The 27,086-nt window shown below is 38.5% G+C and overlaps 1 protein-coding gene across 1 annotated transcript in view; it reads right to left on the bottom strand.

Moving 5' to 3' along the window:
* alk (ALK receptor tyrosine kinase) overlaps positions 1 to 27,086 on the bottom strand; it is a 330,599-nt gene that overhangs the window by 114,917 nt on the left and 188,596 nt on the right. Inside the window, exon 4 of the mRNA XM_062398186.1 lies at positions 13,193 to 13,397. Coding sequence (XP_062254170.1) covers positions 13,193 to 13,397 — 205 coding nt within the window. The remainder of the gene's footprint in view (positions 1 to 13,192; positions 13,398 to 27,086) is intronic.

The following is a 27,086-nucleotide window of genomic DNA, read 5'->3' as shown; positions in this document are numbered from 1 at the left end:
ATATTATCTTTCACGGATTTGATATGCGAGGAGTAGAAAACAACAAAGCGGTTTTTGAACTTTTCATTTGAAATACTGTTCTGCTTTAAAGTTGCAAAAAGTCGCTAGGTGAAATAATTTCAGACATTGGCCATTGTCTCAGCCTGCCCTTTAATCTGTTCGCTACTATGAATTATTTTAATTTTAATTTAATTCTAAACAAAGCTGTTTCGGTGGTGTAGGAATGGAACAAGTAAGAACCTGAATGTCCCTCAGTGGAGTGCATACCTCCACCACGGCCCAACAGTCCACTTAAATTGAATCAAGCTGCAACACATTTCCAAATTTCATATGCCCTGCCCTGATCATTATACTGTTCTTATTTCCACCAAGTTTCATGAAAATCCATTCAGTTGTTATTGATTTGTCATACTCATAATCAAACCAACAAATGCACCTTAGCTGAGTTAAAAAGCAAATGAAGTATTATTATTACATTATTACATGTCATTTAGCAGACGCTTTTGTCCAAAGCGACTTACATTTTTAGTACACTCCACATTTATGAGGGGCCATTTTGGGGGGTTCAGTGTCTTTGCCAAAGACACTTAGGCATGCAGATGGGAAAGAGTGGGATTCGAACCAGCAACCCTCTTGTTGCAGAACACCCACTCTATCCCCTAGGCCATGCTCTCCCAATGCAACTATATCAAACAATTGCAATGGACATTTCACAATCTATGTATATTCTGATGAATTACTGAGATCAAACCTATTTTTTACTTCATATGTGAGAAGTAAAGTATGAAACTAAGCATAGGTTTGGCAGTAGAAAATGTGAGCTTCAACCAGCAGGTATAAAACACTAATGTTTCCCTACCCCTGTGCTCATTAGTGCATCTCATGCATTTGAATGCGCTGAGACCAACTGCAGGTGCTGATTTAAACTTGCAGAAAACCAGCATTGACTTTGCTCTTTATTTAAAAGAATTCCCCTTCGCACCAGCAGTCACTTCCAAGCTGGTTGAATGAGATGTGTGACTGTGAGACTTTACACTCACAGGGCACAACTGGGGACCCTTCTACAGGAAGTAGTTAAAGTTAGTTCTAAAAGTGTCTAGAATTGAAAAAATAAATGTAAAGAAAAACTCTCGTTTCTTCAGTAGTCATTGCACAGATGAATGCAGCCATGTAAAAAATCTAAAGGTCATATAATTCATGAATATTGCTGATACATTTGTGTCTTTTCTCCCAGCACAAAACAGTGAGAAAATAGAAGATTTAGGAGCCTGAGATCTTCATCTGCTTGATTTCACAGCTTATATACAGCACATACAGCAACTCAGTGGGCTAGTTGCACTATGGGTCATACTCAAGTCAATTAAGTGCACTTCAACCATTCTCAAACATGAACTTCGGAAAATGTCTGGACAATGGAGTCTTTTCAACTCTGCTGTGTTTATTTTAATTCATTTGTGTTTCAGTTTTGCATCCATCATGTGTTAGAAACATCATCAACACGCCAACTTGCTCCTGCTGTGTTCTGACATGGGCCCAGTTTCTCTAGAGTCCTTCCCAGGCAAGAGAAAGTCAGGAGAACGTCCACAGCAACCTATTCAGAAATGTCCGTTCTCACATACAGCCCCTGCAAATTTCATTTTCAGGGTATGTCTGACAAATGCTACTGATTGTTAGAAAACTAAGATTGACAGCTAACATTAAACTAACCATTCTGCTAATTGTTTTACCGGGACAGAGTTGTGGTGTGCACACCAAATGTGGCACAGAGAGGTAAAGTCACATAAGAACTCTCTTCATACTCTTAGGATCAGTATCAGAATATAGCTCTTATACTATAAACTATATTATATTGTGACATTAGCTTCGGAAAGAAAAGCAGTTTGAGGTGATATTTTTGTTTTCATATAAATATGTTTATGCAGCCCCCTGACCCCCGAATCACAAAAGCGAGTATTCTGCAGAGATCATCAGGTTAATTGCCAAATTTGAATTCCAAATAACAAACGTCCATATGGACAGACTGTTTTTTTACCATCTGACAATTATTGGAGCTCCAATTCCTAAAATGGATCTCGCTGCAGATTGTGTGATGACACTTTCAGAGACCTTATAAAATGTCTGAGTGACTCAAAGTCTTACTGATCTGTATATTTGGCTTCAGATCTCGTCTGGGACACTGACACTGGAGATAAAGTTATATCACAAGAACAGGCAGGTGACCTTTGGAAACTTAAAAGCAATAAGCACCAGATATATTCCATCATCTGTTTTTCATACATTTGACACTCAGTTTTCAGTTAGTTTTTCTGGTTAAACATCATTGATAAATGTATGCAGTACAAGCTTCAAGGGGGTAAATTACTTAAAGTACACATACGATTAAATACTCCATGCAACCTAACATTGGAAATATATTCAACCATTCAGATTTGATATTCTTTCCTTTGCGTTTGGACATTATTCTGTTTGAATGAATCCTCAGTTCCATCCGACATGTGTGATGATACCCAAATGACTGCAGACGATTTGAGACCGAACCACAACACTTGTTTCAAGCTCTATATTCCCATTAATAAGCCCCTTCAGTTGAACACTTGACTAATGGATCCCTGGTTGGATGTCTCAAGGCCACAGATAAACTATTCAATATTTCTGATGCATAATTCTTTAAACGCTCAAAAGGCTTTCAAACTGTTAAATTAGCATACTATTCCAGAATATTGACATATGTCTCCAGTACACAGGCTAAAGTGCAAGATTTTCAGGTCATAGATTTAATATAGAATTATAGTCAGATTCAGTTTTTAAGACCGCTAAACATTAGTTGCACGTAAATGACTTTCTTCCACATTAAACAAATTCAACCATCCATTGAGGGTTAGGGCTCTTGTTCTGTAAGTGTCACTGAAGGAGCCGAACGGCAGGCCCATCCCTGCTAACACTGGATACCAGAAACAAACAACCATTCACCCTCATACGCACACCTACATATATTTCAGGTCTAATAATTAACCAATTCCAAACTGCATATTTTACCCTAAAAAAACTGGTGCAAACTTGGAGAAAACATGGAAACGATACACAAAGACTCATTCAGGATTCGAACACAGCATTTCTATATCTACAGTTACGTTGTAGGAAGAAAAGAAAAGATGTTTATTAAAAAATATACAGAATAGTTGCAATAAGAAACTATGTTCACTATTGTCGTAAGTTTTTTAATTTATTTTTATCTTTTACAACAAAGTAATAAGAACTTAGATGTGCATTGTTGAAAACACTAAGTCAGGGACTAAGTCGGCAAAAGCTGTGAATATGTTTCTATACTATAGATATGTAAGACATGCTATTCAATAAAAAATAAATTAATTTATTATAAGCAAGTCCAACAAGTGATTTCAACATTATACTCTATCACAGCTGCTGATCCCTGGGCTGTACTGGGTTTTCAGAGAGTATTACATTTTAGCCAAGATACAGATCACAAACCTATAAATAGCTACAAACTATCCTGCTGTGGGATGGGAAAACATAAAGATGTTTATGGAATCAAGAACCTCAATCTAAATATTGAATTGCAAGTAAAAACTTAATTTTTACTGGTTAAAAGCTTTTGTTTCTTTTGTTTATTTTGACATTAGACAATTTACATAATGGACAACTACTGGTACTATACACTCTTAACCTTTTAGGACACTTAGCAAAGAAACATGGCATAGGTGTGATTTACATACATACCAAACTATCATGAAGAAGTTTATTCTGTTTGCACTGGAAGACAACTGCTTCTGATTGTTAGAAAACTAAGATTGCCAGCTAACATTAAACTAACCATTCTGCTAATTGTTTTACCGGGACAGAGTTGTGGTGTGCACACCAAATGTGGCACAGAGAGGTACCACTGACCACCTGTCGTATGCTGAAAATCATTGTGAGCTTTGTGACATAAAGCAATAAAATAACCCTGCAGTAAAAGGGACCCAATGTGAAAGTCTGAGCTCACAAGTCATTAGCCACACGATTGGGTTACAGACATTACAGCAAGAACTGAAATAAATGAAACCAAATGTTTGATTTTTTACATTTTATGGGTACATTTTTTTTCTTCTGTCTGAGTAACTGTGATTTGGGGATTTTTTATAGTGAGATAGCGCTGCATTGGCACCATACACCTGAGATACGTGCTCCTCATAATACAAACCTTCAGGGAGACAAGGGAGAGGAACAGAGAAGAGAAGCACTATCTGTCTCTCTGTATTCCCTTTGCTTTTGATACAAAACGTGCATTACAGCATTGTGATTTAGGTGCTCAGCTTTAAATGTCCTGGCAAAATATCTGCTTGTGCTTTTTCCATAGGTGAAAACTGAAATACACTCTTGTCATAAAAACTAGGCCACGGATGATTTTCTCAAATTCCATCTTCCTCTTCACTTGTGTAAAACTTCAGCTGTCGGGAATGTACGATGCCATTTTGTGATACTGTGATTAAAGATGAGTCAGAAGGCCCATGAACACAGGGGGAAGTGTGGGAATAATAACCATAGTGCTTGTCTGTGGAGAAGACAAAATAAAGAGAGATTGTGCAAGTGCATAGAGGACGATGGAGTCTGCAAGCTGAGGATGACAAGATATAATTCATCTGTAGATATTCTATATGAGGGGCTTTTTCTGAAGCCCCGGGATATCACTGAATCTCCACAGAAAAGAACGTGAGAGTGTGTGTGTCATGTGTTTCATGTGTATTGTGTGTGTGTGTGTTTTTTTCTTACTCGAGAGCAGAAAGAAATTTAGGCAGAAAGTAATTCAGAGGTGGATACATGTACCTATGCAAACATACCAGACATGACTCGCGGGTAAAACTCTGAGAATTAGCTCCAGAGTTTCCTCTGCCTTTCACACATGCACAACACAGCGGGTTATCTGCGCAGACGACTTGACCACAGCAACAAATCCTCCACATTATTCAGGCGAAAGGTGGAGCAGTGTTTTAACTGCTTTATAACGGACATCATCCTATAAGCCAGGTTGAGAAAGTCTGCAGAGACTGAGACCGGGGGATATCTCACTTAGACACTTAGACATTCACACATGCACCTCCTCTGAAGAAAATACGGCGCGACTGCGTATTTCTGTGCATGTCTGAAAGCAGCTAAACTGTTTGTTTTATTGATTTCACCTTAATATCTTTGTAATATCTAATATACTGTATGTGATGAGGAGATTTGGTCGTGACTGATGTTTCTAGATTGTTTTCCAACACACTCTCTAAAACCCATGGTGGTGTCAAAGACAATCACTAAACCACACTGCTGCAGAAAGGTTCAATTCACATTCAGTAATACAAACAGCCAATACAAAAACTACTGAGTGGTTTGGCTGTGGTGGCTGAAATCTCATTTACATTTGAAATAGCAAAAGAGCAAACATAACTACTGTGGAGGCAGAAAAAGCAAGAAACAGAGAGACAGCAAGATATTAAAATGTAAAAGATTTAGATTCCCTGTTAACCACTGTTCCCAGGCACTCAGCCCCATTGGACAACCTATTTTTCCTTTGCTTTAGCAATATTTATGGATCTTTCTATTACACTCCACATGACTAAAGAAACTAAATACAATTTGTAGATTGCAATTTGAAGCAGAAAATGTATCTGGATAAAAATGTATCGTAAACTTGTGATGTTTAAAATGTGTCAGATGACAAATTGCTTTGAACGTCTTTACGATCACATTTTCTGTTAATTAAGAAGTTTACTGAAAAAAAGCTTTTGCATGTTTTTGGAGTGAGTTTGTTAAGTATATACAGCATTACCATGGAAATCAATCTAGAAAAATGTATTTAAATACAAAATATCAAAAAACTAAAATGCAGAGGGAAGATAAATCGCATTTAGATGAATGATCAAATGTCAAAACTCTTCACCTCTGTCTAGCTCTATCTATGGGACAACTGGAATTCTGTGAGGGTTGGCATTGTGACGTCTAGCTGCAGGAGCTCAGCCAATCACTGCTCCTCTTTAATGCAGTAAACACAATAGCTTTAGTAAGTTCCCATAGATACAGGTGGACACACCATGCCATCTGATATATGTTTGGAGTGAGCCTGTGAGCCACAACAGGAGGTACGGGTCAAAGTAGGATAATCTAAGTTTCTTGATATTTGTTTGAGTATTTGGCCAATAAAGAGCATTATTGGTGAGCGTCTCTCTTGGTTTGTGTTTGATAACCCACAGTGGCAGGGGACCAGCTACATATATGCTGTCTGATAAAGTAAAGTCTATACAGAAGTCCTAAAGAACAAGTCCACTCTCAAACTCTGATGGGACCATCCCTTGCAGTAAACTTTAAAAAATGCAACAAAGAACAAAGTTTAGATACATCTGAGCCATGGCCTAGTGGCAGCACATGGGTGAGGGACAATGGCTGACCCAGACTTAATGTATTTTATATGTTATAGCAGGTCAGACTGAAAAGGAGTCCAACTGTAGAAACATTTCAGTGTCTTTCAGAGAACATCTGTATCCCTATTCGGGGGCTGCCTAGTGTGGAGAGTGGGATCTTGTGATTTTGTGATTTGTATCACACCCTTGTCTCCCTTACCACTGTTGTCTAGCAATTAGCTGCAATTGGACACAGTATGCTAGTTTTAATACCCTTCTGGTTTGTTATCATGTGTTCTATTAGCTGTTCGGTTGTGATCTGTCTTCGAATGCAGCCTTGATACAGCTAATGTATGGTCCCCTGTTAGATCTGTGCGAGTGGATCAAGCACATATGTGATTAACTGTCTACAAATCCTTTATTACCTCAAAAATGTTTGAGGTAATAATCCAGAGAGGAGCTTCTTTTGTAAACGAGCGTGACATTTGGGTTTGGTTGGTATATTTTTGAAGCTTTAGGTCACAATGGAACTGATCTCCCAGCATATCACACACCATATGGCACAGTACTGCTCATTTCCTGTTCTTGAGATGTTATGTACTACACTCCTGGCCCCCCAAAAAAGAAAACCATATTTTAAAGACTGTCTTTGTCTCTTCTCCAAATGATCTATGGCAATTGCAGCTTTCCTACTGGCAGCTCTCCCGGAACCAGAGCTAAGAGAATCCCATCAGCCCCAGCCCTCCAGCGACCACGGTTTGAGGGCTGGGGTCACCCCTCGCAAACACCAAGTGGAAGAGATGAGGTGATGTAAAAGGCCTGCCAGGGATGGATGTTCCATTGCAAACGAGAGGTCCTTGAGGTGTCCCATCGCTTTCACTGTGGTCTAGCTACGCTCATTGTAGAACCCACAAAATATGTCAGATGTCAGAAACTCTCTGTGAGGGGGGTGTATCATTACTACCGTTTCAAAGATAAGTTTCAATTTGTGGCTTGGGTATCATCGGGCGAGCAAGGTAAGCAGTGAATGAACAATTAAAAGTTTAACAAAATATATCAATGTGATGTCTTGTGAACAATCGTTCACACTCATTTTCTAATTTACTGCCCACTTGTGGCTGCAGTGGACTAGTGTCTCTGGAAGCTGCTACAAGCTGTTGCATCCATCATTTCGTTGTCACCTCAACAGAGGGCATGACAGAGGCTACGCTTTGTCAAGCGGAGAGGAGAGCAGCAGTTTTTGGATTGGTGACAAGCTACACTTAGCTACAGACAAATGTGCGTGTCAAGCTGCCCTTGAGTCAGCTTCCACCATTCTGAGATCAGATATGATATTACATTCATTATTGTACACATGCACAGATGTGTGTGAAAAGTGTTCTTAAGCATTACAAAACTTGCTGGCAAATTACACTTATCTATCTATCCATTTATCCATCTATCCATCTATTTATCTATCTATCCATCCATTCAATCTATCCATCCATTCATCCATCCATATAACTAGCAGTGCAGCTCCTTTAATGGACAGTTCAATATGCAGTTTAGATTTTTTGTCAGTAAATAAATGCTACAACTCTTCAACCTACGGTCCTTTTCTCTCACTGCTGCCATATGCCCTGGTCTGCAACACCACTCTTATATGCCAGGGCTAGAGCACAAACGCTCTTATATATTCTGCTCCACCATCAACAGCTGCTGTCAAATACAGGTATGACATGAGGATGATAAATTACTGTGTAATTCACTTATTCACTCACTATGGCTCCCTTTTATTCCATAGGATGAAAAGACTAATTTGCACTATTTTCAAACACATGCCCTCCCCCCCATCTGTGACGATCTGCTGTCAATCACTCTGCCCTGGTCTTCTCTCATAAGATAACCTGGAATGTCTAGACTTAATTAAACCACCTTGATGATTCATATCTTTTGATTTTACAAGACCCAAGGCATTCATTAACCAACCCATTTATGTTCTGCTCTGCAGTTATCATTACAGTCATCACGCTGCTTTGTGCCAACAGAGAACTGCGAAATATAATTAGCATTATATAATATCAATGCATAAAATACACCTACATGAGATAATCATATGGTGTGTGGTTATCTCATTAAAGGTTTCATTTTAGGTAACAGGTTACAATGGAGCCAAGATAAAGTTTTAATAGCATAAGAAGAAAGTCTGCTTCAAATGGAACAAAATGTATTCGTTCTATTAATGCAATCAGATTGTGCAGATGAAACCACATCCCACAATGTCAGAGAAACAGCTGTTTTCACGACATTGAAAGGCAGTTTTGGGGATTAAAGGAAAGTTTGTATTTGATTAGCTCAAAGGTGACCCCCCCTTTGGTCTACAATACTAGGATAGATATCACCATGTTTGAACTGTAGACATCACCAGGTTTTTATGATAATATTATATTGTAATACATAGGTCTTGAACATGCAACACTGGTTTTAGAGACAACTTGCTTAATTTCAAAGAGCCTTATGCATATAGTTCATATTGATTTCTTTAGAAGCTTTTGGCAATTATTCAACTTGCAAGGGATCTACTGTGAAAACACAAACAAATATGATCTCAGTGTTGAGGCTGCTTTTTATTCCATTTATGATACTGTAAATTGAATAATTAAATTAGTGGCAAGAATAATCCTTTTTAATTTGTAGGGATTACAGCTGTTAATGGGGGGGGGTATTTTTTTCTCCAGCCAACTCTTTCCACTATGTGGGACAACTTTCATCATGACCGTGACAGTTACAATGAAATATTTTGAATTGTCTATGTGCAACCCGACCTTTAAGCCTTATTTTAGTTTAAGTGGATCCTTTTTTATGACAACAGCTCATTGTCTTATTGCTCAAGTAATTTGTTTTCTTTCATACATTTTGGCTTTATTTTTCTTAATATGAAATCTTGATTTAGAAGAGACTTTGCATCTAATATTTCTATAATTTTCCACTCTGCAAAATACAACATATTCCACACTAATACATGATTGCATTTTCTCACATTACTGATACCTTTACTTGCTACGACAGGCATCATGTAAAAGGGCGTGGTAATCATGGCGTTACAGTACACACTGGGGTGTAATGGTAAATGTATTTATACCAAAGATCTTTGGAACTGGCCTTTCGGCTGGGAGCCACTGCATGTGGAGAACTCTTACGCCTGGGCCATTCAGGCTGTGGTTGCTCAGCAGTCCTGGTACTCCCGGCACTGTGTTTTTAAATTGTGTGTGAGAGAGAGGGAGAGAGGGAGAGACTACTGCCCATTACATTTAATATAACTACAGCCTTTCAGAGGTTGCTGGTATAACTACTGTATTTACTTGTATAAAAGTAGTCCTACGTACTCAGCGGGGTAATAAAATCGGCAAGACCTCAAATGTCCACAAGAGCAGCGGCCAACAGCAGCCGGTGTGGCAGCTCTAATCTGTTAACATGTTCATGATGCAAACGCAACTCCCCGTGGCAGTTGAGCAACCTCTTGCTTATATTCTAGACCTGGTTAAAGCAGGGCCACAATTTTCGCCCAATCTGATTGAGCCAGAGAGAAAATGAACCAAGCCGACACAAACCCAATATTTATAATACATTTTTCTCCGAACCCAGCCCGGGTATCTACGCTCTATAACCATGCCTTATGTGTTTTTATGGAAATGGATAGGGAGCCGTACAATATTGGTTTTTGATTTACTTTCTTAAATGTACTTTATTAGTAAGTTCTAGCCACTTGCAGCTGTATAGCAGACTTTAAGAATCGAGTCAGCCTGTTATTGAAAAAATAAGCAGTTAATTATTTCCTATAGGTCTTGTTTTCATTGTACAACATTCCAAACGGTCACCTCAAAATGTAAGTATATACTTACAGACCGTAATTTTTGTGGTCAGCTCCACCCCTGGTACACACAATGACCCAATAAATAAGAGCCCGCACAAAGAGACTGTACACACACACACACAATTTATGTGAGGACATCACACTATGAATACATACAGGCACACTCACACGATCATAATCTTGCACCCCCACACCCCTCCTGACTCTCTCTCGGTGCTGAATGCCACACTGGGGACGCTGACATTCACTGTGAGAGCTGACCCTGTTTGATGAGTCAAGTCCTTCGCAGGCGGCATTCAGAGGTCCTAAATGTGCTTCCCTCAGGTGTTGTTGGACACAGAATGAATACAGGCGCTCGAGGGAGGGCAAGATAAAAAGCTCACCCGAGAAGTCTGCTTGGACAGAGGTGGGGGAAGCAACAGTCCCCAATCTGGTGGAGCTTTAATCAGCTCCATTTGTGATGTGATTTACTTAATTCCCTTAACTTGAGGTCAAATTAACGGATGATTTATGTGTTTGGTGGAACAAACCCCCGAGCTGCATGTTGCATCACCAGTGGCATTCAGGCGTTGTGACGTTCTTCCACAGACGACTTGTCAAAGTTTTGTGTATTGGTCTTGAAAGCAATAGTGGCTGCTGTTTTTTATTTTGAAATCTGTCTGGGTCTATTAACTTTTATTTCACCTGATGTCGTTGTTTTTCAATATGCTGCAAAAAGTATTACATTTCTTGACTGTTATTTCAAAGCGCTTGTAGAGGATGACGCATTATCCATTGAGAATAGACTCTCAAAGATGTGTTTTGCTCGGACAGTCCCTTCAGATCTGATGTAACATTATTGCAACACAGGTTGCTGGAGGAATTTTCATGGGGTTTCAAAGCAAACCCATATGGACTCCACCACTGATATTTGTAGCAGAGCATTCGGACTTGTACAGTTAATAAGGCAATTCTTCATTTAGAATTATGAGAAGAAACACTTATATTGTAAACAACAAATGTTTAACCAGTGCAACACTGTGTTGCACATTTTTGCAAATAGTACTGAACTGTTCCTTCCTGAGGGAACAAACTTGCACTACGCGCTGTTTTAGGTTTGTTTAGAGATGCCGTCTTAGCTCCCTCTTACTGATCTTCAGACAAAGTTAAGCCTTGAATTAAGAAATACACATAGACCCACATTTTTTTCCTTTTGCAAAAATTACCTGTTGCTTGTTTTAAACAAATCGTGACAAGTTAAATTTACCTCCATGTAAGGGGGACCTAGTTAAATGAGGAATGTGTAAAGGGATGGTTTATTTTCCCCCTGGCTAACCCTGAACGAAATGGCCTGATTATTGAATCAGGCAGAGGCATCAAAACACAGCATTAAAATTCAAAGGCAAGGGCACAGGTTGGCAATTAGTAAGCTGACTGACTCTTCCAATGTCCGCGGGTGGCTCTTCTTGCTTTTGTTTTTGCTCTCTGGCTTTTATGATATCAGCGCTCTCCCTTCAGAGCGGGAGTGTGGGGAGTTTGGCTGAGCAAGTCTCAGAATGGCAGGGATGGTGTGGGCGGATGGCAGCCTCTGAATATAAATGAGGGCGCACACAAACGCACAGTCTAATCTGTCACACGTGTAATGAGCAGGTTCCCCTTATGCCCCCTTCAGAAGACAGACCAGCGTGAGCGTCGCATAAACACACACATGCACACGGCCGTGTCTGCATGACTTCAGAGGACATAACATTGACTTACATGAATTCCTGGACACTAACCTTACTTCTTCTAACCTTCGTTGTTACTACTTGACTAACCCTTTATCTTAACTTAGACCTAAACCTAACCTTAGCCTAAACTTGACCCAACCTTACACCTTGTCTTCACATTTAAATTCAATGACTTACTTCATGGGGACTGGCTTTTTTTCCCCAAAGAAAGAAGCCCTTTTGAAAACAGATCAGTGTCCCAACAACATGAGTAGCAGCTGGACCACACACAAAAGTCAATTTTGGGAGATTTATGATAAACTTGCATTGATTTCATCTGAACTTACAAAACCCTATCCATAACCACTGCTTGCATAACCCTAACCCAACCATGACCACAGCCACTTGGCAAAGAGCAGTTGGGACACAGCCATTCCAAAACAACGGTTGTTAAGTCTGAATTATGCTCCCATAGGTAACCTACAACAGACACACACAGGCATACAAATGTTAAGGGACCTTAACTCCCACATTGAGACAGTTACAAATACAGCAGAGATGCATAAAGCATACATTCATGGGAGATTCCAATGCTCTGAGGAGATTATTTATACACATGCATGCAACATGAAATATATATCCTTAGCAACGCAGTGAGAGTTTCTCTGTGTATTCTGACCTACTATGAGCCAGAACCATAAATAGGTATGCTAATAAAGGGGAAGGTAGAGCCATCCATAGCTATACCACTATGTGTGGGGTTTGGAGGAGTTTTGGAGCGTTGTACTGCCCTCTGTCACCCTGTTGCACTCAGTGTGAGTGAGTGTGGCTTCCACCGAGGAGCCACAGTAAGAGCAGCAGGTACCTGGTGTTAATTAAGGATTAGACACAGGAAGGTGACATGATGCAGGAATTGCTGATTGGTGCCAAGCTGCTGCAAAATCAAATTGCAGGCGTTTTGAACAAGTTATCTTCTTTTCTCACGCTGCCATTTCCCTCTGCCTGTTAGGCAATCTCCACATGAAAAGGGTGAGGGTGTCATCATTTGATTCTGCTAAACGTGTTGTGCCTCTGCCTCTGATAGAACACATTCACACAGGTTAGGGAACGGGGCGATCACCATGAAGCTTATGGCTGGGGTGCAAGAATGCATGTACACACAATATCAACTCAGCTGAGCTCATGTTCATTTTCATTTACTTGTATTTAACCATGCTTGGCAGGGAGAATTTAATTTGAACACTAATTTAATGTATAAGACAAGTGCTTACCCTGTGATGCGTGGGAGGGTGTCAGTGGACAAGAGGGCCCGTGGAGATTTGTCCCGCTCTATGAGCCATATGGTGTATTGGCCACTTCGTTTGGGGTGGAGGAACATGGCCATGTCCAGGCTACAGGGAACTTGCCCTCCCCACAGCCACGGACTCAGCACCCAGGGACCCCCAAAGGCTGAATTGTTCACCCAGAGGAACTGACCTGAAGGAGAGAGAAAAACAAAGAATTGTAGAACACAAAACAGCAGCATAAACAGATGTACAATTACTTATTGTCTCAGGGACGTATTGATCTTGCTAATATGTGGATCAGAAGTGGGAGGAAATCCTCAAAAGTTATGAGGAAATCTAATCTCATGAACAAGACGTACACGCACAGCCCAGTACAAGATGAGTGATGGGCTGTGGTTTCAAATCGTTTTGAGGCAATGGCAGAAAGTAACACTTGATGAAAATGCATGAAATGAAGCTGCTTTGGAAAAGAGCTGTCAGTGACATCCCTCACATTTAAAAAAGAGAGGAGGGATAGAGGGTAAAAAATCAAAGCACAGTTTTTTCATCATTTTTATATGAAGTCCCATTTCACTTCCAAACCTATTGCACTCATTCAAGCAGGAAGTTCATCAGAAGCTGACTTGTGTGTGTGTGTGTGTGTGTGTGTAAGCACAATGAATCTCAACATGAAAGGAGGATAATCTATTTTTAATGTGTTCAGTTAAGAGAAGTACTGTGGATAAGGGGGAGCAAAAAAATGAAAGAGCTCAAAGTCTCATAGTATCACTGATTTCCTATCATTCTCAGAAACTTACTGGGATGATGCTGTTATTTTCATTTGTTAGTATAGGGAACACGAGGAGCGCTTGCTGTTAAAGTATAAATTGACTGCTGTGTGTCATAATGATATCGACCCCAGCATTGTGGGAGCCACCCCCTTGTGGATTGTCAAAGCGTTGTAAGTTCCTGTTTTACAGCAGACAACGGCGGTGTTCTTAAAACACAACTAAAGAGATTTGTTCAGCGCTATATTCAGGTCAGCTGAAATAACCTGAGTGTAAATCGGTTCAGCCGGAGATGTGATGTCTGACAGAAGATTTGGCTTAAAGTCATTTTGAAAGATACAACTTTGACAAAACTGAAGAGTCTGTGATGTAAACCGCACAAAGGTTTAACAGGAGGGTGGATAGGAGGTCGCCTGGCTTTCCTTGGCACTGCGCGGCGCAGCGCAGCACTTCTGAGATGAAATGAAATGGTCAATTTGATTTTTTTGGAGGAAAATTTATCGTTTAGATTAATTGATTAATCAGAAAAATAGTCGACAGATTAATCGATATTAAAATAGTCGTTAGTGGCAGCCCTAGAATACATGAAGCCACTCACATGGATTTAACACAAGTTAAACTAAAATGTCTGGATTATCCACTATATGTGAATAATCCAGATTTTGCAGTATAACTATATGTGGATAATCCAGCACTGCACAAAACAAGATCTGAAGTCATTTGTTCTGATTGAAACAGCAAAGCCTTTTTTAGGATTTAGTTTTTGTAGGTAATGCTGTGACTGACTTTTTCAATCATGCAATCATTATTTTTTGCTTTGCCTTTCTCTGGTACACAAAAATACAAAGAAAATGAAATCTGACATGTTTTATCTTGAATTAAGGAATCGTTTCAAACTGTATCTTTTACCTAATTACAACATTCACCACAAAAGAGTGTAGTCTTACTGACTGAATCACTAACATTCATAGAAGTAGCAGAAACTGCACTAAATTTATATTATATTTAATTTACCCATCATCTGCACCTTCTACAAAAGTGACTCTGGTGATACACACACACACGCATGCATGCATGCACACATGCATTCACACAACAACAACTTTTACCTTGAGTCTGTCTCAAATGGTCCACTGTCTTTTTCCACATCCTTTCAGCATTTCTTACACAACCATAGTACACTGGTTTGGCAAATGGCAATTTGACAAAAAAAAAACTATTTGTCTAGAAGTCCTCAGGGCTGATCGATTTGTTTTCTATGAATTTTGGTCTGTTTCCTTCTCCAGGCTGCACTCTTTCCTCAGCACAATGCTACTATCAGCTTCGAGTAGGTCACATTTGCAGTAAAATGTACTTTCTAACTGGGAAACACTTTACTTATTGTGTTTGTCAAGTGTCAAGTCAAAACATGTTTTTTGAGAAGTTTTTCCTTACTCTTGTTAAGGGTTAAGGGCAGAGGATGTCAACATTGTTAAAGCTCTATGAGACAAATTGTGATTTGTGAATATTGGCATTTCAAATACAATTTGATTGGTATATATAAATAACTCTTTGCTCTTTAATCTGGTTGATCTGGGTTCCAACTTTGTGAATTCTCAAATGAAAAAGATCACAAATACAATAACAAAGAGTGATGTCTCTGTTGGGAGGCTGGCCTCACCTTTTGAGATAGGGTGAAGAGTTCATACATCCACAGGGGGCTGTAGAAGAACTGCTTCTCCTTCATATTCAAAAGGGGACAGATGAGGTTGTTCAGGAATGTATTCAGGATCCCTCTTAGGCACATTCTGTTGGAGGTTTATAGGACACTTGCAACAGGAAAAGACCCTGGGGTAGACCCAGAACTCACTGGAGTAAACTAAATCACCTCAGGAACCCCCAGGAGGAGCTGTAAATCCAGAGGATTGTCTGTAGTTCTGCTAATGCTACATCAGCAACCCGAGCCCAGATAAGGAGAACACGATGGATGAATGGATATGCTCTATAATACAGCTAATGACACCTACATCAAAGTTTTGTTTGAATAAAGTCCAATTTTATTTGAATTAATAACTTGAGTATTAATGAGTATGCTTCTTAATTGTCTTGTGGGTCTAAAATGTTTAAATAGACGTTAGGGTAAACATGAATACCTTCAATATATATATATATACCTGAAGCAACTAGAGTGTGTTTTAGATTGTAATCACACCTTTTTCTGAACTTGTAGCTCACTTTAATTTCCCTTGCCTGATATCCAGTGTTTTCCCCTTATCCCCAAGTTGCTTACAAACTGGTGGATTTGGAGGCCTGTAAATTGGAGTGCTCCAGTTTAGCCTCCTCTTCCACATTTGCATGCTCCTTACACAGAGGGTCCAGGCAATTTGGCAAGAATAGGCCACGTCCTTATAGTATGTTCTCAGGCAATGTGAACTATGGACACATTTTCTACACAGCCAGCAGCATTTGGATGTAAATGTTTTTAAGCCCAGCCAGGAAGGGTTTTGTGCCTGAAGGCAGAAAAACTATTAACTCTTGTTTCCCTGCACAAATAATTCAAAGAAAATAGCAATTTAGTGGCAGGATACAAATTATAACCGCAAACTCTAAAAGTAGTACTGCAATTCCATTTATTGACTTCTGCCCCTGCTTCACCTGTGAATACTGCTTGATGCCACCATTAACATTGTGTACTGCCGATACCAAGTACTGAAAATAATTGGCAACACTAACGCTATCAATGGAAACATATGGTACATGTCCGAGTTTTTACTTGTGGGAATTTGAAATATTGCTGACATGTTTGCTAGCTCTGACTAACGCTGCATTACCAGAAATCTCTTCTTCTTCTCAGCTCTCAAAACATTATACCTAACAGTTGCATTACAGCGCAACTGCTCTTTTGTAGCAGTTAGGAAGAAAGCATTTCCAGGGAAAAAGGAAATTGCAGTTTTATCTGGGTTAAACTAACATATTTTAATGATGTAGTAAAGTAGTACTAATTTTGTAGTAGTAGTTTTCTTCTCCGTTTAAACGTTACCTGCACTAGTTTTTCTGCTGTTAAATTCTCATTTATCTATGTAGTTCAGAATTAGTGAAGTCAACAGAGTTAAACCATATTTGATTACTGGCCCTTAGAGGGGAAACCAAACCCAAAAAGGCAGAAAGATTTCAATTCAAAGTGATAGTTGTATTCCACATCACTGAATCAGGCCGGTAAACAGTTTTCTCGCTCTCGACGCAGTTAAAGATTCAATCAATTGAGGCTCTTGTTGACATAGAATACCAAATAAGGCCAATGGTTGGTGAGAGTGGAATTCCCTCAGATAATAAAAAGGCGGCTAAAGGCCTGCAAGAGAGAGGAAAACAATCGATTGAAATAGTATTCTTTGCCAAATCCTCTAATAGTATAATTTATTTACAGAGCCAGGACAAGCTTTTCAGGGTCCTAACAATGTTAGCTGTCACTCATTTTAATTTACAAACCATTCAACACAGTGACAGCTTTCAGTGTAGAGAGATGGTGTAACGCAGCATTCTGCATGATAATAAAGGCCTGTCTTTTGTCCATCTTTGTTATCACTTTCTGTTTTAGAATTATTTACTTTCAGTCCTAATGATCTGGACTTTAGAATAAGAGCTTAAGGGGGTATGTCACCATAATTCATTTCAGCTTTTATGGTAAAATATAAAGGATTTTGTCAACCTTCAGACAACAAATGAAATTTAACAATGCGTATACCTTTCAAGGGCTTTGGGTAAAGAAGAATGGTAGTAGCTCTGTCAAGAGAATAGTAATGGATCCAATTTCATACTTTGAGTAGACATTCATTGTCAGGTTTTGTATAACAAGTTCTGTTAAAGCTAAGGTAAGTAATATATAGTTAACTGAGCAACTGAAACAGTTATAAGACAAGCTCCTTTACCAAGTCATTAATAGAGAATACAATGTATGTGTATTTAAAAGTCTAAATTCAAAATGTTCTCCATTCAGCAGTGATATGGATCCTCTGGCCTGCATGCAAGTGAACAATGAAGACAAATAATTAATAATAAAATAAGCAACTGAAAAAAAATATTCTTGCTATAGCAATATAATCATTAATACAATAAAAAACAATACCAGGATAGAAGAGTAATATATCTTCTTCATGGTAAGGGTGAACAAATACGTAGTTGTTACATGTCATTGCTGACAAGCATCATGTTGAATGACAGGAAAACAAAAGTAGAAAGTTGCCCTTTCAAAGAGAAATACAACATTTTTGTTTAAGTTAAAGACAACTCAGTGTACCAAGTTAGCAGGGATGGAACAAATACTAAAGTTAACACTCAATGTGAAATGGCAAGAAACGGTTCCCCAGAGCACTCAAAGTGCTCCAAAGCACTTGTGAAGAACCAATGTAAGGCACTGAGAACTAGAGGAAGTACAATTCCTCCAAAAAGTCACCTTGTCTAAAAGAACTGTCTGAAAGTGGATTACTAATATGGCACAAAATATATATATAAAAAGAAAAAAATGAAGGACACAAAAATAGCCAGTATTTCTCTCTGACCTGTGACAAGACAGCAGAAATAACAAACAATTGTTGTGTGTGGATCACTGCTGCGTAAAACTAGAAGGGATTTTCGTCTTTACAAGCCATTCATACCAACAAAGGTTTGTGTAAGGAAGTTGTTTTCGCTAAGATGATGATGAATCAATCTGACGCTAGATGCCAAAGAGAAGCAGTTCAAGCCATCAGGATTCAAGATTCCTATATTGGTCCCAAACAAATGCACAGACACACTACATGCAAATGAGGAAAATTTGTCCTCTGCTTTTGACCCATCTGTGTGAACACAGCAGGACACAAGACACACGCAGGTGTTGGGGGAGTAAGGTGCCTTGCTCAGGAAAATTTAGACACTTAGGTAGGGAGAGTCATCTTGGACTTGGAACAGATTCAGGTCTGGGCCATATCCAGGTATGTTTTTGTCAGTCCGTGGCCTTGAACCAGTAAACTTCCAGTCTGATGTCCTTCTTTTCTACCAGTAGTCTACCGTCACTCCTCAATTTCCAGGGATAAGCATCATATGCCATGAACACTACATGACTACAGATGTAGAAGAAGGGTGCCTAACCAGTCTGTGACAATTAAGACTACTAAAACAATCAATTGCCAGGGAAGAACACTGTGGTCAATTGAAATAAGCTGTGACATCATCGCCTATTTTACATACACACACAAATATACAGTAACTGGAGTTTCAGCTCCGCATACTCAGCATACTCTCATGCTGTCCACATGATCCATAAGACAAATCCTGATAAACCTACACAAAATGGTGGGTTAATGTATCTTATGTATCAAATAACACAAATTGACCCTTACTAAATTTACAGACGAATAACTTGATATAGATACAAAACCACTGAAAACACCATCATGCCAGTGGCCGATTGGCTAACTAGCCAAGATCAGGTACATAGACAGCCCCATTAAACAGTTTGTAAATAACTTACCACTACATTTCCTTTTAACATGGTTTAACAAACTGAAACCAACAATTAGCAGCTTTATCGGTTTTAACGCCTCCATATTAACTAACATCCATCACTAGTGAATTAACTGTTAATTATCACCCCCTGCTGACATTATAAGGGCCTAACATAACATACAAGGAACAACCTGAGTAACAAGTCATGACAAAGAGATGGATCATTACCAGGAAGCCAGTTCCGGCTTTTGTGCCGTCAAGATAGTCATATTTCTGTTTACATTGATCTCATCTATGGGTTCTCTGGAATCCAACCGTCAGAAATGCATGGAATCTCTCTATTATCATTCTTTTTATTGGAATGCAAAGGTAAACCCATTATAAAACGTTGTAGCTTAGAAACCATGACATGGAACAATGCAAAACAAATCTAGAGAGGGTACTGCACTTTTTTCTTATTAATATGAGGATTAATATGTGTAATAAGAAAGTCATTTCATTTATTTATGTAGCCTGACATTGTCAAACTCACAATTCTATTCAGAATGTGAGTCTGATACCGCTCCATTGGGCTGTGATTATGGGGCGTGTTTCAACTGAAACAGAAAAAAAAGGCCTCTTGTCTAAATTGGATAGACCAACAACCTATCAGAGCAACGTAGTATGTGACGTATGTTAAGCGACGGATTGTGAGTTATTTACTAACGCTTCACACCCTCTGCCCATCCACTACAGCTACACAAGCAGTGATAAAGATAAAAAGAGAGAGAGGGAGGGCTTCGTATTCTCCACATAGGCTTGAGTGGAGAATACGTAATTTACCCTCGACACCCGACATTTAACGGAGCAAACAGCGAAGTTCTTCAACATGGATGACATTAAATTAATAATTGAAGTGGAGAAGTACAGTGAGTTGTATGATCCTCGGAACATGTTGTATAAAGACAACACCAAGAAAGACAAATGTTGGGACGCTGTTGCTTAATGTTGGAGCAACAAGTAAGTACATGTTTTTAATCTACTGGATAAACGGGTGATATTATTAGCGCTGCCCGGCGGTTCAGTGTCGCATCAGTGTCCGGTGTGAACAGCCAAGCGCCGGCGCGACAGGGATTAGCGCGGCGTGCCGCTTTGGCGTCGTCTCCGCGTTCTCTGTTCATCTTTCAAAATGAATGCGTTGTCGATGGCTTCTAAAACAGACTCAAAGGCAGCTTCTACACATCTCAGCTCTCCAGCGGCAGGCATGTTTGTTGAAAACAAAGTCAACCCAAACGCTCTTTGATGACGTGGTTGATTACTTACCTGCTGATCACATATCTATGGTTGATTATCTGTCCATCATCGTATAAAGCCCGCCCTGACAATGTGATTGGTCCGAACAGCTTCTGTTCGGAGCATAATTTCTCCCCAATGGAGCGACTCCAGACCGAACTTCCTGACCGAAAATGTTGTGGGCGGGGCTAAGTCCGTCTGGCACCCAGGCTAGTATTTCTGTGTTTGGTGTGTAAAACATGTGAAGCAATGATTATTTGCATTAATCTTCAGCCTTATATTCAGCGAAGTATATTTTTTGAGGTGCCATTTTTTGAAAATATTTTCTAACCAACTCAAACATATAGAAGACACTGTCTAAGAATACATGAATCACTGCTGCATACTTTTATTTTGGACGGTAAATAATGCATTTCAGATTTCAAACACATTTAACTGTAATGCAGCATCATAAGAAACCAAAGGAAAGATTTGGGAAGCACTGGAGTTAATATATAAATACATTCAAATAAGAAATAAGAAAATCAGTTGTGTCATAAAGTTGCAATCTTATGGTGTTTAATAATGGACAGTAACGTTTTTTGCTGAACATTCTGTCAAATAGAGGCTGATTTGTAAATTCTAGACATAATAAAATAAGACCTTTTATTAAGTGTGACATAATTATTACATTAATTCTTGAGATATGACGCAATATGCGTTTTCTGATGTAACAGTGAATCATAAAAGTTCATTATTAATTCTGTTTGTGCCAAACTTGAAGAAATTCCTTTGATGGTTTCTGAGGGAGACAAACAATATTTCCTCTTTTTTGCCATAAAGCTTTGAAACTTTTGTGCCCAGTAAATATTGAATCTGTATATTCCATATTTAATGCAGTGCAGATGAGATGCTGGGGTGTGTAGTACAAACACTTCATACTGTATTTTTCTGTAAGAGCTGTGTTCTTTCTTTGAAGCTCAGCAAGCCACAATAATAATCACATAATAATCTGATTAATGTGGGAATTTTCATAGCCATCCATCATGATGTATTACTTAAACTACAGTTGTTAGGCTCCTTACTTTGTTTGTTGAGCAGTGTTTAGTCCCACAATATCTGCCAACTATGCCACTCAAGTACAGTTTATTGATTAACTTGATTGATTATTGATTTACTTTTAATTCCAGCTCCTTTTTTTTATTCAGAGGCACTGAGCCATATCAGGATTACATGCTGGACAGATTTATTTCTGTTCTCTTTATTGTCAGCAGCTGAACAGCTGGAAGATCTGATATTGTTGTGGCCAAACTGAGCACTTACAAAAAGACCTTGACGTCAACATTAACACAATTAAAGCAGAGATAGAGTGTGGAGGTCACAAAGCTACAACGTTCAGCAGGGTGCTCACTCAAACTAGATTTACTAACTTGTAGTTTAGACGGACAGACAAGTACCAAATTAAGAAATAAATAAATACACCACACCAGACTAGAAACAGAAGAAGTGGCTGTGCATGATGTGTGTATAATGAGGCTGCTGGTCCACCACTCAAATCTTAAATTGTCACTCCAAAGCTTAATGTTGTTAATTTTGCAACATGTTCACAGCTTCAAAGTAGGCATGTTAATCTGCGAACAAGGGCAGTTGTCAAAATGACATATTTCTTTCTCTCAAAAAGTTGTTTTAATTCTTAATCAGTAGTGTAGCAGAATCCTAGCAAAATTAATGTTAAAAATGTATAATGAACCGAGAATAAGTTGGCTGTGGAACTTCAACAAGTTGTCTGTAAAAATGTAAGCTATCATTCAAAAAAAAGAGTTCACTTCAAAATAAGAACTAATTTTCAGAGTCACAATTCAATAGGACAACTAGAATATTACACAGTTGATCTCATACCGTCAACAAGGCCCAACAGTCAATTCAATCAAGCTCCACCAATTTGTACACTCTTAGACATCAGACTCATATTTATCAGGTCGCTAATAAACCTGATTGTTTCATCTTGATCATGCGTTATTCTCCAGAAATGAGAGAAAATGCCTTGAAAGAAAAAAATTTTCAATATTATACAGTGATAAACATGTATGGTCTGACCCTTTGTCTGGATCCATGTCAAAATTTTATGACATCTTTCTCAGCCCATATTCAACCCTTTCACCAATTTTCAACAAAATTATTTTAGTTGTTTTTGCATTATCCTGCTTACAGAAAGACAAACAGTAATGAACAAATAATCTCTTTGTTCTGGGTTATAAAGAAACAATGTTAATCTCAAATTTTCTGTTCTCATTTCAGACGCCATCCCTGCTAATTATGGTTTTATAATCAACTTTATATTTTCAGCTCCCTCACATGTTCTGAACCATTGTTGGTTTAAAATAGGAAACTGGTTCTGTAGAATGTAGAGTACATATTCTTACATTCACTTGTCAAACAAGTGTTTAAATACAACAAGCTGTATATAATTCATTCTAAGAAGTTTGTAGCTTTTGGGGGGGGGCGGGGGGGAGCTCAAAGGACGTGATAGAAATCTCTTTTCATGGAATTAGTAATTACATCTAATGAAGCTGTTATTTTACAGCCGGAAACAAACTTGTCAACTGTGTGCGAGATAAACATGTAATTGTGAATTAGAACCGCTCTTTGAAAGCCACAGCTGTCTGAAACCAATTTTGATAGCCAATGAAATGCCTCATCAATTTAGATAAAAACCTCTATAAGGAGCAATAAAACGGCCCGTTGTCTTGTCATTAGGTGGAAAATTGTTTTGCTAATGCAATCCTTAATGATATTGTTTGGGAATGTTCAAGGATAAAGCTCAAACATCAGTTAAAAATAAAACACTAGTATGGCTGTTAGTTTTGACTGTTTCCAAAGGCTTTTATTTTGATAATTCTATAACTTGATTGCATATTCCCTGATGTAAACAATGTCTATTTTTTATTCGTAATATAGATTTAAAACAAAACAATTTGAGAAAAGCAGGGGCCATACTCAATATATGGATTAGCTTTGTCCAAACTTACTAAACGTGAAAAGAAAGCTAATAATCGTATTGTATTTCATTGTACAAGCAAGATACTGTCTCTGATTTGGCAGTCTTCTTAAAACATTGCACTATCAACGATAACAGAGGAATTTGTCTTAGAAATGTAAATGATATGACTCACCATCATAAGACACTATGCAGTTAAATTCTACTTTGATAGATAATAATGTTCCTCCCCACAACCACGCAAATTTGTTTCAGTTACTGCATCAATTCCTCTGTGTAAGATGCCTCGAGCGGGTTTCAGCAAGTCAGTGAAAAATGTGGTAATCACTGCCCCTGAATTATACTGAAAAGAAATTAACGAACTGTTGAACCATGGTTTTATCCTTTTAATTCCAGTTATATTAGCAAGGTCTTCCCTCTTTAAGATGATTTAACAATCAGTCTGTGGGATCAATAACACATTAGTCATGGATTCCACTGTTGTGTTGTTTAATATATTTTTGTTTTGTCGAGTATATTGTGTATTTTAATTCTAGTACATTTACCCCGCTAATCATTTTTTGAGAATTTATGGTCCTAGTTTAAATAAATGCGCAGTAATACTTAATTAGTGCAATTGTGTTAATATGCTCTCAATTTCTCATATACTGTACCCTGATATAGTCTTTAATTTCATGTTAATGTCATTTATATAGATTTGAATGGAAGTTAAATTAATTGAATTTAAGTTTTAAATACATTTTCTTAAAGGTTAAGTTTATATAGTCATGCAAAGTTGGAAGAAAGTGTTTTGTGTACCAAAACCACTTTGAAATGTTTCTTCCTGGTTTCCCGAAGTCCAAAGCAAAGAGTCAGAAACTCTTTTGCAAATATAAGACGGTGTTATATAAGTGCATTACAATAAACCATATATTTTCTTATGATTTTAAAAAGTTTATTAGTTATATATTGATTTCAGAAAACAAGTTGTTGGTTAATTTGTAGTGAGGACGGTTTGATGTCTTAAATTGTGTTTGAGATGATGTGCTGTGACTACAAATTGTAGGTGAATATGGCACTAATCGTGTTCTCTATTTCTTTGAGATCAATCTATTAATGCATTTTCATAATTTCTATAGAATACCCCAGGCATCCTCCTCTGTATTATGTTCTGCCTATGCACTGATTACTGATTCATCTCTGGTAGGTAAATCAGCTGATAGAATCATCCCTAGTTAACAGTCTTATGTCGCCGGTGCCCAGCAAAGTAAACAAGAGGACTACTAGTGAATTAAAGAGGGTGAGTGTTGACTTCAGCCTGAGAGGGAACAAAGTGTCAGTGCCCAGAAAGCTGTCTGATTAGGAGGCCTTGTTTATCGAGAGAGCTGATTCAAACATTACCGACGGGCCTCCTTCAAATGAGTGAATAATGCCACCGGCGTTTCACTGCTGCTCATTTGCAACAGGTGCACAGCAGAAGTAAACATGAATGAGGACTTTCCATCATTATCAGTCAATTGGTTTCAACACAACATCAACAATTTCACTGATGCAAAGAGTCATTTTGGAGCTGTAAGTGGATAATTGCAAGTGGATGGCTGTAATTTAATTTAGTTTTTGTCGAATCCTAATCTGCACATTTTGTACATTTGCCACAGTCAGAAGCTGCTTTCTTTAGTTGTCTTACCTGAGTCATACTGTAAGGGTCGCCTTATGGTACAGAATATGTGAGTAATCTGTCAAACTGCACATTATACATTCTGTACATAGTTTAGCTGTCAGAAGCCTGAATTTATAAGGATCAGGGAATGGATCTCCATCTATATTTATTGTTTATTTTGCAAATTTTATAAATGTGGGGAAGAGACTTGCCAGGGAAGCTGGTGTGTTGGAGATGGACCAGTGACCAGCAAAGTGTTGTCAAGTGGCAGCTCTGAGGGAATCTCTACTGAGGTTTATTTCCTCAAACAAGGTTATTACCTTTGTGAAACTTTCTGGGATTACTGTTAGACCAGGAATCTTTTTCAGGGCGTTCAGAGGTGGTAAGAACACCGTGGATATCTTTATATTTCTGTTTGCGACGTCTAAGGGAAACACACCTGCTTAAACTTTGTTTTGGGACATTTTTATTTTTGGGACTAGATTGAACAGTCTATTTAATTTGATGAACTGGGGTGAACTATAGCAACTTTGGGTTCAGAGAAAAAACATATTGTTTATATGTGAGTTTGAGGTTGGATCCGGTCTTTGTTTGCAGGGTGATGTTCAGGTGGGTCGACCATATGGAAACAATGTTTGGCATTACAAACTGATATTGCAGCCTCTCTGAGTCAATTTCGTTATTGTATATATATTTTCATATTTTAGGCATAAAGGGTGAGAATTCTGATCTAATTTCATATCATACGTTTGCTGTAAGGTCAGCTGGTGGCATCCGTACACAGCGTGTCAGATCCTCCCGTTCTCCTTAAAAATAGCGCACGTGATTGTTTCTCTTATATTCTAAATAAAGTGAGTTGTTACAATAGCTCAGCACTACATAATCAAAATTAATAAATAGCACACATATATAAACATATATATATATATATATATATATATTAACCAATAAGGCACCTCCATAGGAACTGTTTTCATTTTCTACATCATCACAAGGCAGTTTCTTCATATTCTATTCTCACTAACTAAATTATGGATACAGATCAATTGCAACAGCACTACTTGTGATATAGTGAGGTTACAAATTCTGCCAAAGGGTTAAGAGCAGGATACTCCCTACAGCAAAGCAATAAAAAGTACTGCCAACACACGTGTATGAGTATAAAGACAACAGTACAGGCTTAAGTGTACCTCTGAGCCATGAAGAAGACACAAGGGCCTTCTACCTATTCATTTCCGCTGTTGTGCACTGAGCAGTTCAAGTGGTTGGCCACACTTTTCTTCTTTTTACCATTTATACTTTCCTATATGATCTCAACAACCATCCATTTAATGGCCCAAAACGGCGTCATTAACAAAGTTTTTAGCCTAAATGTCCCCTGATATCCTCCTCGAGCTGCGTTCAGGTTTGCATGCACACAAAACACACACTGCACCCATGCTCTTTCCCAAGGGCACACGCAGGGTGCTAGCATCGCTACTTCTGGTAACAGACTTTTAGGCTTAAAATCTCTATATAGTGTCCTTTACTGTACTGTCGTTTCAGCTGTGTTTTTGTTTACATTGACACTGGCGTTGGCTCTTACAACCAAAAGCCCTTGACATTTTATATGACATGTCATTTGGCTGACGCTTTTGTCCAAAGCGACTTACAATTAGAACACTTAACATTCATGAGGGGCCATTTAGGGGTTCAGTATCTTGCAAGGGACACTTCGGCATGCAGATGGGAGAGAGTGGGGTTTGAACCGGCAACCTTCTTGTT

Source organism: Platichthys flesus, chromosome 10 (genome assembly GCF_949316205.1).
Source record: "Platichthys flesus chromosome 10, fPlaFle2.1, whole genome shotgun sequence".
In the NCBI taxonomy this organism is placed as follows: domain Eukaryota; kingdom Metazoa; phylum Chordata; class Actinopteri; order Pleuronectiformes; family Pleuronectidae; genus Platichthys; species Platichthys flesus.
Note: the sequence above shows the minus strand (reverse complement) of the source record. Positions and strands in the feature narration are given on the sequence as shown.